Source organism: Diabrotica undecimpunctata, chromosome 10, assembly GCF_040954645.1.
Source record: "Diabrotica undecimpunctata isolate CICGRU chromosome 10, icDiaUnde3, whole genome shotgun sequence".
In the NCBI taxonomy this organism is placed as follows: Eukaryota; Metazoa; Arthropoda; class Insecta; order Coleoptera; family Chrysomelidae; genus Diabrotica; species Diabrotica undecimpunctata.
The window spans coordinates 56,631,529-56,646,624 of record NC_092812.1 but is presented as its reverse complement, the minus strand read 5'-3'; the positions used below and the strand labels follow the sequence as shown (position 1 = coordinate 56,646,624).

Genomic DNA, 15,096 nt, shown 5'->3' with positions numbered 1-15,096 from the left:
AAATCCGTTGTTCCTCAAGGAAGTGTCCTTGGTCCCCTTCTGTACCTCATATACACGGCTAATATCCAAAGAACAAATACTACTATAGTAGCCATATTCGCAGATGACACCGCCATAATATCTATATGATGACCCTCAAGTAGCATCAGGAAACCTTCAAATACAACTGAATTTATTACAAAACTGAATGAATAAATGGAAAATTAAAGTTAACCACACCAAATCTAATCAAATTAAATTCATGAACAGAAACACCATATGCCCGAAAATCACACTGAATGATATACGTCATACCTAAGATATAAAAATAGAAGTCAAATACCTGGGAATAACACTTGATCAAAAACTCACTTGGAAAGCATACATCTTGGCAAAAAACCCATATCAACATGAAAATACGTCAAATAAATTGGCTAATAAGCCGAAAATCGCAACTATTTACAGATAATAAACTTCATATGTATAAGTGTATAAGTATAAAGCTCATAGGGAGTGCAAGTATGGGGCTTTCTAATAGCAAAATCATTCAGAGAATCCAATCCAAGATACTGAGAATGATTTTCAATGCGCCGTGGCGCGTTAGTAACAAAACATTACATGATGACTCTGGTATACCATTCGTTGCAGAAGAAATCAACAGACTAACAAAAAACTATCCAGAACACCTGCCAGCCCACCCCAACGAGAAAGCAAAGCAACTACACCTCCAACCAGAAGTCAACCGAATATTGAAGAGATACTTGCCAACAGACTTCATTCTTTAATTTTAATTTAAATTGTAATTTCAATATTACTTTCAAATGTAATCCAACAATAAAATTGTTTAATTTGTTAGTGTTATCAGTGGATAATTTCTCCTCCCATGTATCTATAATATTCACATTTACTAATAGGTTCCAATAGCAGATTTGTAAATTTGTAAATTTAATAAAAAAATAATTATTTACTAAATTCCGCTTATTTATAAAACACTTTCAGCATTCTCGTTTTATCGGTGTATTAAAGAAAAAACTGTCTACTTAATGTATCATGCCTACAAATTAGTCATATCACTATTATTGGTGCCAAATAACTTGTTTTCGACTGTACTGATAACAGTAACCAATCCGAAGATTTATACAGTGCTAGTAAAGAAAACCTCCTTTACAGGTAACTAATTAAAATATTAATACGGTACAGTGGGTGGATCAAATAAACACATTTGCAGTACCGCCTATATTATTGAATTTGAAGGAGTGCTTAGTGATATAAATGCTAAAACAAAATATTAAAATTCAAGACTCAGTATGAGTTTATTAATTAGGTACATTTTTTATAGTTTATAAAAGACATCAATTATGTTTAAATCACTTTAAATGAAAAACCACGTTGTCAGTAAAAGATTTTTACATTGCAGTCAACAAAACTGTATTTTTTGCACACAAAATATAAAATGTCTCTCCTTGTAATAATAACAGCACTTCTTTCATTTGTTGTTAAGTAATATGGCCTGTCAGTAATATAAGTTTATGATTACAGTAAGCTACAAAATTCAAAACTGGAATAAAACGAAAAATTTATTTCGAACTTATTTTTATTTCGAACAAAATACATTACAGTAAAAATATATCCAATTTATTTTTAATGTTACTTTTTGTTATCAAAAATTTTAAGTACTTAAAAAAATTTAATGTATTACGTACAGATATAATCAAATTAACCTCCCATTTGTAAAAAAATCCAGGTCCTGTAGAAATTGTTGAATTTGTCTTCTTAATCAATAATTAGCGCCTACGATTGCCACCCTGAATCCACTTTTTCAGGTGAAAGAATACAGTGTTTATCTGTCGGGTCCATTTTTCGAAGTCAGCGAGGTCGTCAGTGGATAAGAAATAATATTTTCTCTTGTCTCTTTCATCTTTGATAGTTATACATACGGTTGTTGGATTTGGGCAGATATCTTCATCAAGATCATCATCAAGTTGATAAGAAACACAACTTTTCAAATTTATCTCACCCTCCGGGGCACGACTGATTGCATCCTGTTTAGAGTCCCAGTATTTTAGTTTATATCCTTCCAATATACACCACTTTTCCTCCCAACGGATATAGTCTTGGATTACGATACCTAAAGTGAGGAATCCTGTCTCTTTCACACGAATAACGAAATCAGTGGTAACGTTTGCTTTGAATGTACTAACAATCGGTGAGTCTAATGGAGTTTTTTGAAGGTCGTATATACTGTAATGTCTTTGACAAGGTCTGATGGTGCGTGTACCCCACAGAACAAAAAATGATTCCTTTACAATGTTAGGCAAAGGTAATTTTAGTCCCTTAATTTTTGGTGGCCATATTGAATGCTTAAAAATAAAATGAGTACATGTTAATATATTTGTCGTATTATATAAATTAAATGTTTTTAGTCTCAGAGTTCTCAAAAAGAAACTAATTTGGTATGCATAATTTAGTACCTGTACTTGTACAACAATGGCAAAAGCTCCTATTTTGTTATAGTTAGATAAACAAATGTACATATCATTCCCATATCCTAAAACTTCTACCTGCTATTATTAGAATAATGAACGATGAGATAAGGATACAGGTCACAGATGTAAATTAAGGAATTACATTAATTTGTTGCAATCAGTTTATTATAATCAGAAAAGGTTTGCTAAGTTAATTATAAGCGATTTTCCATTATTACAATGTGATAGGTAATGATGATTATATCGAATATGCAAAAAACAAAAATATTAAACAAAAAAAATACAGTAATGAAAGAGAAAAGTAAAAGAAGATTAACAGAAACGGTCCGTCGTGCTATTCCACCTTAATGTGATAATGAGCCTTGAGCCAGATACACTACTGCCAGAGGACAACCGGCAAAGTAACTGTATTATGCCGGATCCAACGGTCTTTTGGAGACACCAAGCAGCAGTTATTTTTATATGATGCTTGATATAGCTACATTGGAAGCACTGTATTTACAAGCCTTTATTTCGCTCAACAACGTAAGCAAACCAATGGAGATTAATAAAATTTAAAAAGAAAAAATGCTGATTCTAAAGATAAAAAAGCTAATGAAGCGACTTCCAAAAATAATATTCCGCAGACTAAGAAAGAGTGACTAGTACCCACAACATTAAAACCAACTTAAAAGTACGATTTCCATACTCTGAGTTACAAAAACATCGTGAAACTTGAGGCATCTTGACAATGCTTATCTGGAGCTCAACCATGCATAGTCTTTCCGAACGGGGAGGGGGGTGCATGAGCTTAGGTATATGAGGAAGCAGCCTGTTATTACCATGGAAACTTTTAGCCAGAGGACTGTGCAAAAAATACTCCCGCAAAATTGCAAAAAAAAGCAGGGCTGCAACATCCTCTCCAAAATATTATCGTGGAAGTTACAAAACTGCTCTAATGGGGAATCAGAGAGTTGTGATCCTTAAGAACTACCTACACAAAATAGTGTCCGGTCATAAAAAGGAAAATTGATATGAACAGTCCTTCATCAACATCATAAATGTTTTTCATAGAAGTAAAATTGAGTGAAATTAAAGATGAAGTACAACTTAAATTCAAACATATGGTAGCTTACCTTCCAGATACCATAAAGAGGATTTAAAGGCAACGATGGCCAGCAGAGACAATTCTGGATATATCGTATATTAAAATTAGAAATTTTTCGTTTGAAGATCTGAGTTATATAGCCAGGATAAATGTATTCTTCTAACACAACTAAAGCAGCTTATATAAGTTCTTAGAAACCAACGGAAAAACCTGTTCCCATAAGAAGAACAAAGTAAATATGAAAGAATAGTAACCAGAGAATTATACTACAAAAAATGGAAATATCAAACAAACATGGATGCAAATAAAAGTATGTACGAGCAAAGCAGCACAAGTAAGTAATAGAAATATAAAGAGGAATACAAAGGATGGTTCGATGAGGAATGTAAAATAGAACTGTGTAAACGAAATACATTAAGATTCAAATAGATAGATTATTAAGAAAAACACCAGATATAGAGAAAAAATACAACGAACAAAGAAAACAAGCCAAAAGAATCATAAGATCTAAGAAAATAAAATGCAATTAAGATAAATTAAAATGCATAAAAGAAAGCAGCAGAAAGCTATAAATACGAGCAATCTACAGTGGCCGTATTCATCGACTTTAGACAAGCTTTTGGCAGAGTAAAATAAAAAAATATATACAAGGCACTAGAGTGGCACTTAGAAAAATAAAGAATTGGGTTAAAATAATGGTAAAGAAACAGATATGTTTGAAGTCAGTGATGGGATGTAACAAGGGAACCCACTGTCATTACTGTTGTTCGGTATCCTTCTTGAAATTGTCGTCAAATAAGCCAGAATCAACAGAACATGACTTGTATATCAACAAAAGCACCAATACTGATCAGTACTGATAGCCAGAGGTAAACAAAAAAAAAATACTAAAAAGTCAGAGTGAAAGCGAGAAATAAATGGATATATAAAAATGAAGAAAATACCAAATATATGGAATGGACAGAACGAGAATACCTGAAGGACAATACCTGACAATAATCACAGAACGAAAAATAGATAAATTCGAAGAAGTACAAAGATTCCAGTACCTAGAAGCAACATTTACCAGGAGACCAAATATTATGGAAGAAATCAAAGCGGAATTATGGTTGGTAATCGTTGTATCTTTGTTTTAGATAAGATATTACGAAGGAAAATGATTTACAGGGGCCAAAATAAGAATATATAAGACAATGATAAGACCTATAGCATTATATGCCAGTAAAACATGGACGATGAATAAGGCATGCTCCAAGTGTGGGAAAGAAAGAAAATATTTGTAAGGACCGAATATCAGAGACCTAAAATCAAAGACTGAGATGACTGAGATAATAAATAATGCCAAAAGAAAATAGTTTCAGAATCATATTTGGAATATCATTTAGATATAACTTGAGAAAAATAGAAATAAAAAAATGATAAATAACTTACTTGTGGCATCTTTTGCTGAAGACCGTAAATGCTAACTGTTACTTCAAAATCTGAATTAATATTCTCGAAAGTGAAAATATCTTCAAATTTAATTATTGTATTGAAATACTGCTGAACTGTTTTTGTTGCATAAACAGTAGTTCCGTAGTGGACCACGCACACGTAATAGCTGTTAAACTGCGGAGGAGCTCTAGGATTCATCCTTTTTGTGTAAAAAGATATATTTTCGATTTTTAGTGTACCAGACGTTATGGAATCTTCAGTATCAATGTCTAATCTTTGTAGTGCATTGTGTATAGCCTCTCTTCTTATATCTGGAATTAAAATAGAAGAAACTGGTATTTAGTCATATTAATTTGTTAATTTTATAAGTTTCTTGGTTTTATAAGAGTAGTTGCTCAGAATACGACGAATTTTAAATACCCTATACACCTACATATTTATAGTATACGAGATTTTTTAGTTTCGTTATTAAAACAGTTAAAACATACAATCAGGACGTGGAGAGAAATAGTATGTTTCAATTTAGGGATATAACACATATTCAGAATCGGTTTCAAACAAAAAATATACTTTAATAGCTGCTATGATAGAAACATAGGTAGAACAAGTGCACCGTTAAACCAAATTTAAGTTTACACATGGAAAAAATAAACCAAGACGACCGTACAGACGAAGAAAAAAGGAATTAATATCAGATACAAAGAGTCCCTGGTATATTTAGAACATACCAAGCAAAAGACCTGTACAACAATGAGCAGTAAACACAATACGCTGCAGCTTTATAAGTAGAGATGTGAGATAAGGCTGTGTACTTTCACCATTACTATTTAATATATACTGAGAAGAATTATTTAGACAAGCACTTGAAAGCTGTATAGAAAGGATCGATAGAAATGGTGAAAATATAAATAACATTCGTTATGCCGACGATACAGTCATTTTTGCTGGAAGTGAGAAAGACCTGCAGACGCTAAACACAATTTGTGATACTGGAGAACAGTTTGGTTTAACAGTAAACATTAAGAAAACAAAAACCATGGTTATCAGTAAAAGGGGTAAAGTCATAACAAGGATCCTGATAAAAAATAAAAATATGGAATAAGTGGACAAAACGAAGTACTTGAGACTCTGGATTACTTAAGATCTAAATCCGAAATTAGAAATTTGATTTAGAATACAGCGATCAAGAGCAACCTTGATGAATATGAGAAAATTTCTGAGTAGGCAAAGACTCAATCTACAAAACTGATATCGGATGGTAAAATGTTATATCCACTATATTCTTTATGGTTCCGAAGCTTGGACTGTCAATAAGAAAGCTGAAAACTTTTGAGGTGTGGCTTTTTAGAAAAATTTTGATAATACCATGGACTGATCATATTACAAACGATATGGTATTGCACAGAATGGGAATAGACAGAGAACTTTTGAGCACCGTTAAAAGGAGAAAGACAGCATATTTGGGACACATACTTAGAAAAGAAAATTAGTTGTTGAAGCTGATTATAAAGGGTAATATCGAAGGAAAAAGGGGTCTTGGTAGACGACAAATTTCCTGGCTGAAAAAAATTCGCGACTAGGCAGAGTTGAACACATAACACGATTTTAAGAAAAGCAGAAGATAGAGACGAATTTGCAAGAGCCAACCTTTATTATTGGAGTCACTAGAAGAAGAACAAGAAATCGGCGATCAGCACCTGCGACATGACACCAATTTTGTATGTTTCTAAGCCAGGATTGTAATTGTCTTCTATCCCTAACCTTAAATTAGTAAAGAAGGAGAGAAAGGGAAAAGTTGGCAGAGGAAAGCTTAGAAAGAATTGGTTAGGTTAGGTTAAGATAGAATAGAAGACTAAATAAAAGACGCTAAGTTAGATAAAAAAGAAAAGTATAGAAAAATTTATAATAGATGTAAATAATCTACAAACCAATGCCAATATCAGACGAATAACACAATATTGTGAAATCTATGAAAATAAAGAATATATTTAAAAGGCAACATTCTTTAGAAAAAAATTTAATGTATGTTAAAAAATTGGTACAATTAAAAAATAAGAGGTTAAGCACTTACTTGCTAACAATAAAATCTTTTCAGATTCCACGATGACCTGTGGATCAAAAAAGTCGGGATAACTTCTACACACATTCACGGCCCTCGAACTTTGATTGATCAGCTCATTTTGCGTAGCATATTTTTTAAGTAAATTATGTGTTTTGTGATTGGTCAAAATATTTACATTTTCTTCTAAAAGCCGATCATCAGCATCTTCGCACTTTCTGTTTTTGTTTCTGTAAATGGAAATGGAATTTTCGGTGGTTTTATCATCTGACTCAGAAATGAGAACAGATATATTGCTGGTACCAACACTTTCTGTGTCGCTACGCTCGCTACCATGTTCATATATTGCATCAAAACCTACGCTTTTGTCAGTCTGCAAAAAATAAATAATCTAAATAAATAATATCGACTACAAGTAAAATATAGTGGATGAAAAATCAGTAACAGAAAGCAAATACAATAAAACTTAATTCATTTCAACCACAATCCGAACATTTTCAGATTTACTGCATTACTGCATACTCATTTTGATGCAGTTCTCGCTAAAATACAGTAATTTGAAATTGACCTAGCTGATGCGCTTAACTCTCAACTAGCAGAAGAATAATTAGGTTTTAGGTCGGGAAGATCATACACCGACGCTATATTTATAATGAGGCAAGTGCAAGAGAAATCATTAGAACACAACAAACCAGCATATCTATGTTTCGTAGACCTTAAGAAGGCATTTGACCTGGTCAAATTAAAGGACGTTATCCACTTATTGTACGCAAGAGAGATACCTTTAGGAATAATCAAAACTATCGAAAATAGACGATGATTTGCAACGTATGCTGTACCAATTTAATATAACTGCCAGAAAATTTAACATGTTAATTTACCCGAAAAAGACAAAATGCATGGTTATAACAGCAAATTTACTAAGATGTAAATTGGAGCTAGAAGGTCAGATAATAGAACAAGTAATGGAATTTAAATATCTATGCATCAAATTATCTAGTTACGGCAAGCTCGAAACAGAAGTGAAAAAACAAACGACTAGAGCAAATAGAGCCGCAGGGTGCCTGAATGAAACAATACGGAGAAATAAAAATATCGGGAAAGAAACGAAAGGAAAAATTTACAAAACAGTCATCAAACACGACCTAACACAGAGAGGACAAAAGAATGTCAGAAAGAAGATGAGAACATCTTCTTTCAGCAGATGAAATCACAGAGGACGGCAGAGATGAAAACCCTTTTCAGTACAAATACATGACGTAGATGCAAGGTGGAGAACATCAAAGACGATCAGTAGGAAGACACGAAAACGATGGAACGACAACTTACTGGAGGCACACTGGAGGAAAATTTGCAATATCTCGTCGTTTTTTGAAGTTTATTTGGTTTATTTTTTTAAAAGAAAAAGACATGATTTTAAATCAGTATAACAGTAAACCAGTAATAAACGAGAGTTATAAACAGTAAACGGTTTTAATAATTTATTAGTAAAAAGCATTAAAAAGATTGTTAATAACAAATTCCTACACAAAAATTCGGATTATCATGTAGAAGATTCGGGATCAGCGTGTCAAAATTCATCAAAATCAGTTGTAAAATCTCAGAGACCTCAATCGGCCACGAAAGCCCCTTTTGCAACTAGACTTAGTAATTTTTGGGCACGGATCAGAATCTCTATTTTAAAAACTAGTATGTTGGCCAGTACATGCTTATCCGTAAATAATTCAGTTCAAAGATGTTCAAATATATCACAAAATAAAAATAAAAATAAACTGTTTCTAACTTACCCCAGTCGTATTCCTAGTATTCGTTAAAGGTGTCGTTGAAAATAATTTTTCGGACCTTCTTGTAATAGGACTATATTCTGCCAAACTAGGTCCAACTTTTAAAAGACAATCTTCTAGTACATTCTTTGGATGCAGTGCACTTTCTTGCTTCGGCGTAGAATCAGATTTATTCAATATTGAAGTAGTTGAACTACGGTTCCTTCCATAGCAATGCAAATTGGTACATTGATTACCAGAGGCATGACAATATCGATTTTGGTCGTCATCCACCTCTAAGGCCAATCTATATTTCTCCTTAATTAATTCGTGAATTGTCGCTATTTTTTCTTTGTCACTTACATATGTATCGCTGTTCTGAAGACTTTCAAAGACATTTTCCCACAAATGTTTGCTCTCTACTCTAGTCAACTCTAATTTATCAATGATGTTTAAAACATCCTTAATGGCTGTGGACTGTTCCTCTTTTGGCGTTATATAAAAAACTAAAAAATCTTCAATATCTTCTCCATTGTTAATGGACAGTCTAATTTTACTTAACATTTTTCTAGGGCTTGACCCACTTTGATTTAAGCCATCAGTACTCGAGGAAACGGGTTCAAAAGACTGACTAGTATCAGTCTTTTCACCGCTAATATCAGAAATATTTAGGTTTAACTTTATCTGATTAATTTCATTTTTATCGTGGTCACTGGTATGCTGCATTTCGGTTTGTGAATCGGGACACATTTGCGTAATGTCACTAGAACTAGTAACGGTGGGTTCTTCTAAATAAAAAAATACAAAATTATGAATCAGATTATTAGAATATATACAGTAATGCAGTATCTTTTACTTTACAGAGAATATTGATTTAAATTTGAATGAAAAGATTTGGAAAAGAGAAACTATTTTCTAAAAATGGTACCTAGTTTTGAGTCTCTGTAAGAATATCAATTAAATATAATATAGTTTACTTTAATCTTAGTATTATATTAACCAAAGGTGTGAAAGGGAAAGGTAAATCGAAGTATATGATGCCATATCCTGTTGGCACCACTTCGTCTCTCCTACTTAATCCATATCTTTACCAGCAAGTTGGTATACACCAGTAGCCTGACAAACCCCACTGGGGATCGGAAAACCAACCCACAGTGGATGGTAGGGTAATCCTTACACCGACGAACTCAGCAAAGAAAAATGGACAAGATCATGGAATTAAAATTTGGAACCTGAAATGTACGAATCCTCTTAAAGGGGGGTCTATGATAAGTTTGGCAGACGAACTTGGAAAATATGGAGTTAAAATACTGATACTACAGGAAATCAGATGGAAGAGTCAGGGAGATAGTCGTAAAAATAAATTCTCACTATACCACTCCAGAAACGAAACTGGACAAGGTGAAATGGGAGTAATTGTATTACAACAAGACAATCGTTAATGTATATGCACCGACGGAGGATGCTGAGGAAGATGAGGTAGAAAGATTCCATGAAGATCTACAGGAAAGTATGCAATAAAATTCAAAGACATTATGTAGGATGTATCGCAGGGCGAACTCTGCTCAGTCTGCCATTATCTTGTGGATGCAAAACTGCGGCAGAAACTCACTGACAGTGGTAAAATAAGCAAATTAAAAAATGGAATGTTGAAGTATTCAAGAACCCAATAAAGAAAGAAGAATATTAACAGATAAGATAATACTGCAAAAAAGAAATTGAGACCGCTAAAAACCAAAATACTAAATGGAAATATAATTAATGTATAATAGCAGTAAAGGAAAAAAGGTAAGCAATATTTGAGCAACTACAAAGAAACGCCAGAAATAGCAGAAATATTTTTAATGGGAAGAGAGTACAAGCGACTAGAACCTGGAGAAGAAAGAAAAGGATGGAAACATGGAAAAAAATTGAGAAGACTAATAATTAATGATTTCATGTTTCCAATAGGTGATCTCTTGGAGGTATAAACAGAATATACAATAATATGAGGAAACATTATTTTTGGAACGAATTAAGAAAAGATATTGCAGAATTCGTGAAACGATGCGATGATTGTCAAAGGCACAAATAATAGCAAAAACGGCTTTTAGCCATGTCAACAAGCAATAGTACATTCGACACTTCATGTCTAAAATGTCCAGTAATTTAAATAAAAAAGTTTGTTTAGCAGAAAATGGATGACTTTAATTAGTGCGGTCGTAAATATTATTAAATTTATCTGACTTGGCCCATTGTTAATGGGCTTGTACCTCAGGTAAACCATTGTTACCTGAAACCGGGCCTTTTATACTATTATTGGTTAACCCAGGATGTTTATAGTCGGTATAATATTATACATATTGAAGTCAACCATTTACTGCTAAACAAACTTTACCTCCGTCTTTTGTTTAAGTATAAAATATTATCATCAAAAAGCATCTAAATTTCTTAGGATACTAAATTTCTTAAATGTTTACATATCTGTGAGTAATAAAATTCTTACCTCTCTTTTTCTTATTGTTCAGAATCACTGATAAATTTAACTTCACTGGTTTTTGGTTTACAGATTTACCCTAAAATAGATTATTGTATTAAGACTTAAACAATGTAAAACTGTCAAACATGAATATGAAAGAATTAAAATTGTAAGAAAAATAATGATAAATAACCGAAAATGCATTAGCACTGTCAGCTAGTTGTGTAGTGATAAATTCACATTTTTTGCAACTTATTGCAAAAAAGTGAAAATTAGTAGCAGAATAAATACGAATTATTAGATGCAGAATAACAGAAAAAAATAGCACAACCAAAGGTAATGTACATTTGAGTACATTTATTAATACTTACAGACTAACAATATATACTTTGGTACACTATTTCACAAAGACAAAAGTAACCAGACTAAAGAAATAACCAGAAGAATAAGAATGGGGTGGGCTGCATACGGAAAACTCTCATATACTATCAAAAACCAAAAAATACCTTCAAAATTAAGAACGAAGGTATTTAATGCATGCGTCCTACCTGTTCTGACATATGGTACCCAGACGTGGACGTGTACCAAGAGCAACTTAGATAGAATAAAGAAAACTCAAAGAGCTATGGAAAGACAAATGTTGGGAATATCGTTGAGAGATAAAAAGAGGTATGAGTGGATAAGATGCAAAACCGAAACAACAGACGCTGTCGAACATGCATTGAAATTAAAATGGAAATGGGCCGGGCATAACGAAAGATATCAGGATGGAACATGGAATAAAGAAATTGGCCGTTGGAGACCATATACTGCAACAAGGTCAAGAGGTCGACCGCAAATGAGATGGAAAGATGACATTGAGCAAAGCGCAGGTCCAATGTGGAAAAGACAAACAGAAGATAGAGACAAATGGGAGAGGCCTATCTTCAACTCATGAATAGATTTTGGACTATAGATAGATACTATTTCACAAAAAATTAACAAATTCAATGACAAAAACAGTAAACTAAAATGTAATTACCAAAACATTATGCCATCAAAAAACAACGTCCGTTAGTTAATGAAGTTATGATAAAAACAAAAATAAATAAATCAGCTTTCTTTGTCTTAAATTAACAGAAAACAGAGCAGAATATAAAAATATTCAAAATAACTGTTATTCTCAGTAGAAAACAAATATTTATAACAAAACAGGAAAGGAAAAATAAAGTTTTATTACGCGGAAAAAATAAGAAATCAAAAAGGAAAATGGCAATATGAAAATATATTTGGAATACATGAAGACATGGATAAAACGATATCTACTTATTCTTTATAGATTCATTTAAAAATGATTTCTCTTATTTTAAACAAAAATGTTAATAGCGATGAGTGTATTTAATATTTACAATAAATGTTTTTGTAAAATATGCTTAATATTCAGTATCAGAAAAATATGAATGTAACAAAAAACAAGTAATTGTAACTATAAAAGAAATAATAACCAAGAGGGCTGATACATATATACGGAGATAAGAATACATCATAGTACAGTGAAATAACAAAAAATACCCTCTTCGGGACTAACTTATCTATTACTTAACACTTTATCTATTAAAACATAAAAAGGAGATTACTAAGTTAAAAAATTAATTTGTTGCTTCAAAAATTGCAAAAGACGACAAAATCGTTAATTATTTATAACTATGGTAAAGATCAATTTAGATATTTGTTATTGCGCACAAAGTTGCATATTGTGGTCCTCAACAAACCCACAAAATTTCAGATGGATCCATCAATTAGTTTAATTTAAAAGTTAGTCTATTTGTTTATCGAAGATACCTGTTTTGCAATAACATTAGTCAGAAAATAATGAAGATACGGCAATTCTAGGCATACCAAATGAAAGTTTACCTTTCAAAAAGATTAAAATAATTATTTTTATAAGCAAAAATCAGTTTTACAAAATTACTGTTATTTTTAACCTCAAAATAATTTTTAACTGTTTGAATAACTTTTAAAATATTACTCGTAGACGAAATATTTGTTCATATTTAAAAGCTGACAGTTGTACACAAATTTAAGGAAAAAATTGTTGTTAGAGAGCATTGTCTATGAGTGTTAAAAATGAGGCTGAAAAAAAAAAGATTAGTCGGACCATGTTAAAGAGGAACCAAAAATTAAATGATTGTAAATTTTTTTATCTCCGATTCTAGTTTATGGATTTTGATCTTTTTTAATTTGTGTGTACTCTTTGGATGCATTACAAATATATAATATTGTATTATTATTACTAAACAAACAATGTCATTTGTTTAAACAGTTAAAAAAATATATTTTTGCCAAAAAATTCTTTTTATTCTATTCAAATTAATATTTTAGAGTATGAAGTTCAAGTCTGTACCTTTAAAATGAAACTAATTACTTCTTTTTAATTATTATAAGCAAATTAGCTTTGAATTAAAAAAATAATTCCTACTTTTCATCTAATAGGCCCTTTTTTATTTTAAACTTTTTATTTCTTTCTTTGTGTAAAAATTATCAGCTTTTCAAATATTATGAAAAAAGATTTTATCTACGAACAATAGTTTAAAAGTTGTTTTAAATGTTTATAAATCAAAAGTAACTGAAATTTTGCAGAAGAGGTTTGCGTTGTTAATTTTTTTCACTTTTTTGATACATATTGATAACTTAACTCTTTGGTATTCGTAGAATTACCGTATTTTCATTATTTTCTGACTGATGTTATTACAAAAAATTTCTCTGAGATAAATAAATAAAATAACTTTTAAACTCATCGATGGATCGATCTGAAATTGTGAAGGTTTGTTAAGGAATACACAACTGGCGCAGTAACATCTAGGATGATTTTTTACAATAGTTATAAACAATTAACGATTTTGTCTTATTTTGCAGTTTCGGAAGCAACAAATTAATTTTACATATTTTTGTTGTTTACATCTTTTAACATCTAAATTGTTAATAATTAAAAAAAAAGAAATCTGCAGAAAAAGACCTCTTTATATAGGCATATAATAACTAAAAAACTTGGATAATACCTGGATTTGTCAGTCACGAGAGAAATCCCATTTCGCCGAGCAAATTAATATAGAAATACACTTTAAGCTATAAATTACTAGTCAAATAAGTTTAAATATATCGAAACGATGAAAAAACATTTTAAAACAATAAATAAATGCATACTAATATCTTACCTTTTCCATCGTTGGTAAAGATGAAGACACAACAACTTTCCGGATCAACACTGGATACACTATGGTCTTAACACAGTAATAACAAAATTTATATTTTCTCATCAAATGGAAATTACAATATATACACAGTTAAAAAAGTGGGGGTTAAAACATTTTAATTGTTTTCTAAATACCTACCTCCTTTTTATTACCTGTGCCCGGATGGGAGAAATTGATAAAACCTAACTTTCACATTTTTTTAAGAAAAGAACAATTGATATAAATTTAAATATATTTTTTGGAATTTCTAACTAGGAATTAAAAATATTCAAGATATACTGGGTGGTGCATCATCGGAATATCCCTATTTATTTAGAATACTGAAACGGTATACGGGTGATTCGCCAAAATACATGATTTGGTTTAGAATTACTTTATTTTTAAATATTTTTTCTAAACAACTTACCCTTGATATCAGCAGAGATCGTTTTTAAATATTTCCAAAACACGGAAATGTTGTGACTTCGGAGTTGACTGAATGTCCACGGTGTTGACGTAATTCTCTGTTAAGTGAAATTTATGTTCGTAACAATTAAAGAAAAATTGGTATGCAATAAAACGATACAAAATATGTACTTCCATTTTGATATAAACTAC

General features: G+C 31.4%; 1 protein-coding gene across 1 annotated transcript; it reads right to left on the bottom strand.

Annotated features, from left to right (window-relative positions):
* Window positions 1-1,555: 1,555 nt before the first annotated feature.
* LOC140452351 (uncharacterized) lies at window positions 1,556-14,597 on the bottom strand. Its single transcript, XM_072546555.1, has 6 exons — window positions 14,461-14,597; window positions 11,294-11,363; window positions 8,833-9,596; window positions 7,058-7,418; window positions 4,984-5,297; window positions 1,556-2,339 (listed from the first exon to the last, which is right to left on the bottom strand). The coding sequence occupies exons 1-6, from the start codon at window positions 14,560-14,562 to the stop codon at window positions 1,764-1,766; spliced, it is 2,187 nt and encodes a 728-aa protein (XP_072402656.1). The 5' UTR covers window positions 14,563-14,597; the 3' UTR covers window positions 1,556-1,763.
* Between the last annotated feature and the right edge of the window lie 499 nt (window positions 14,598-15,096).

Coding starts and splice junctions, on each gene's coding strand:
- LOC140452351 (XM_072546555.1), bottom strand. CDS start 14,562: ATGAGAAAATATAAATTTTGTTATTACTGTGTTAAGACCATAGTGTAT. Junction 11,364..14,460: donor CTTTACCAACGATGGAAAAG/GTAAGATATTAG, acceptor AATCTATTTTAG/GGTAAATCTGTAAACCAAAA. Junction 5,298..7,057: donor AAAGATTTTATTGTTAGCAA/GTAAGTGCTTAA, acceptor TTTTAATTCCAG/ATATAAGAAGAGAGGCTATA.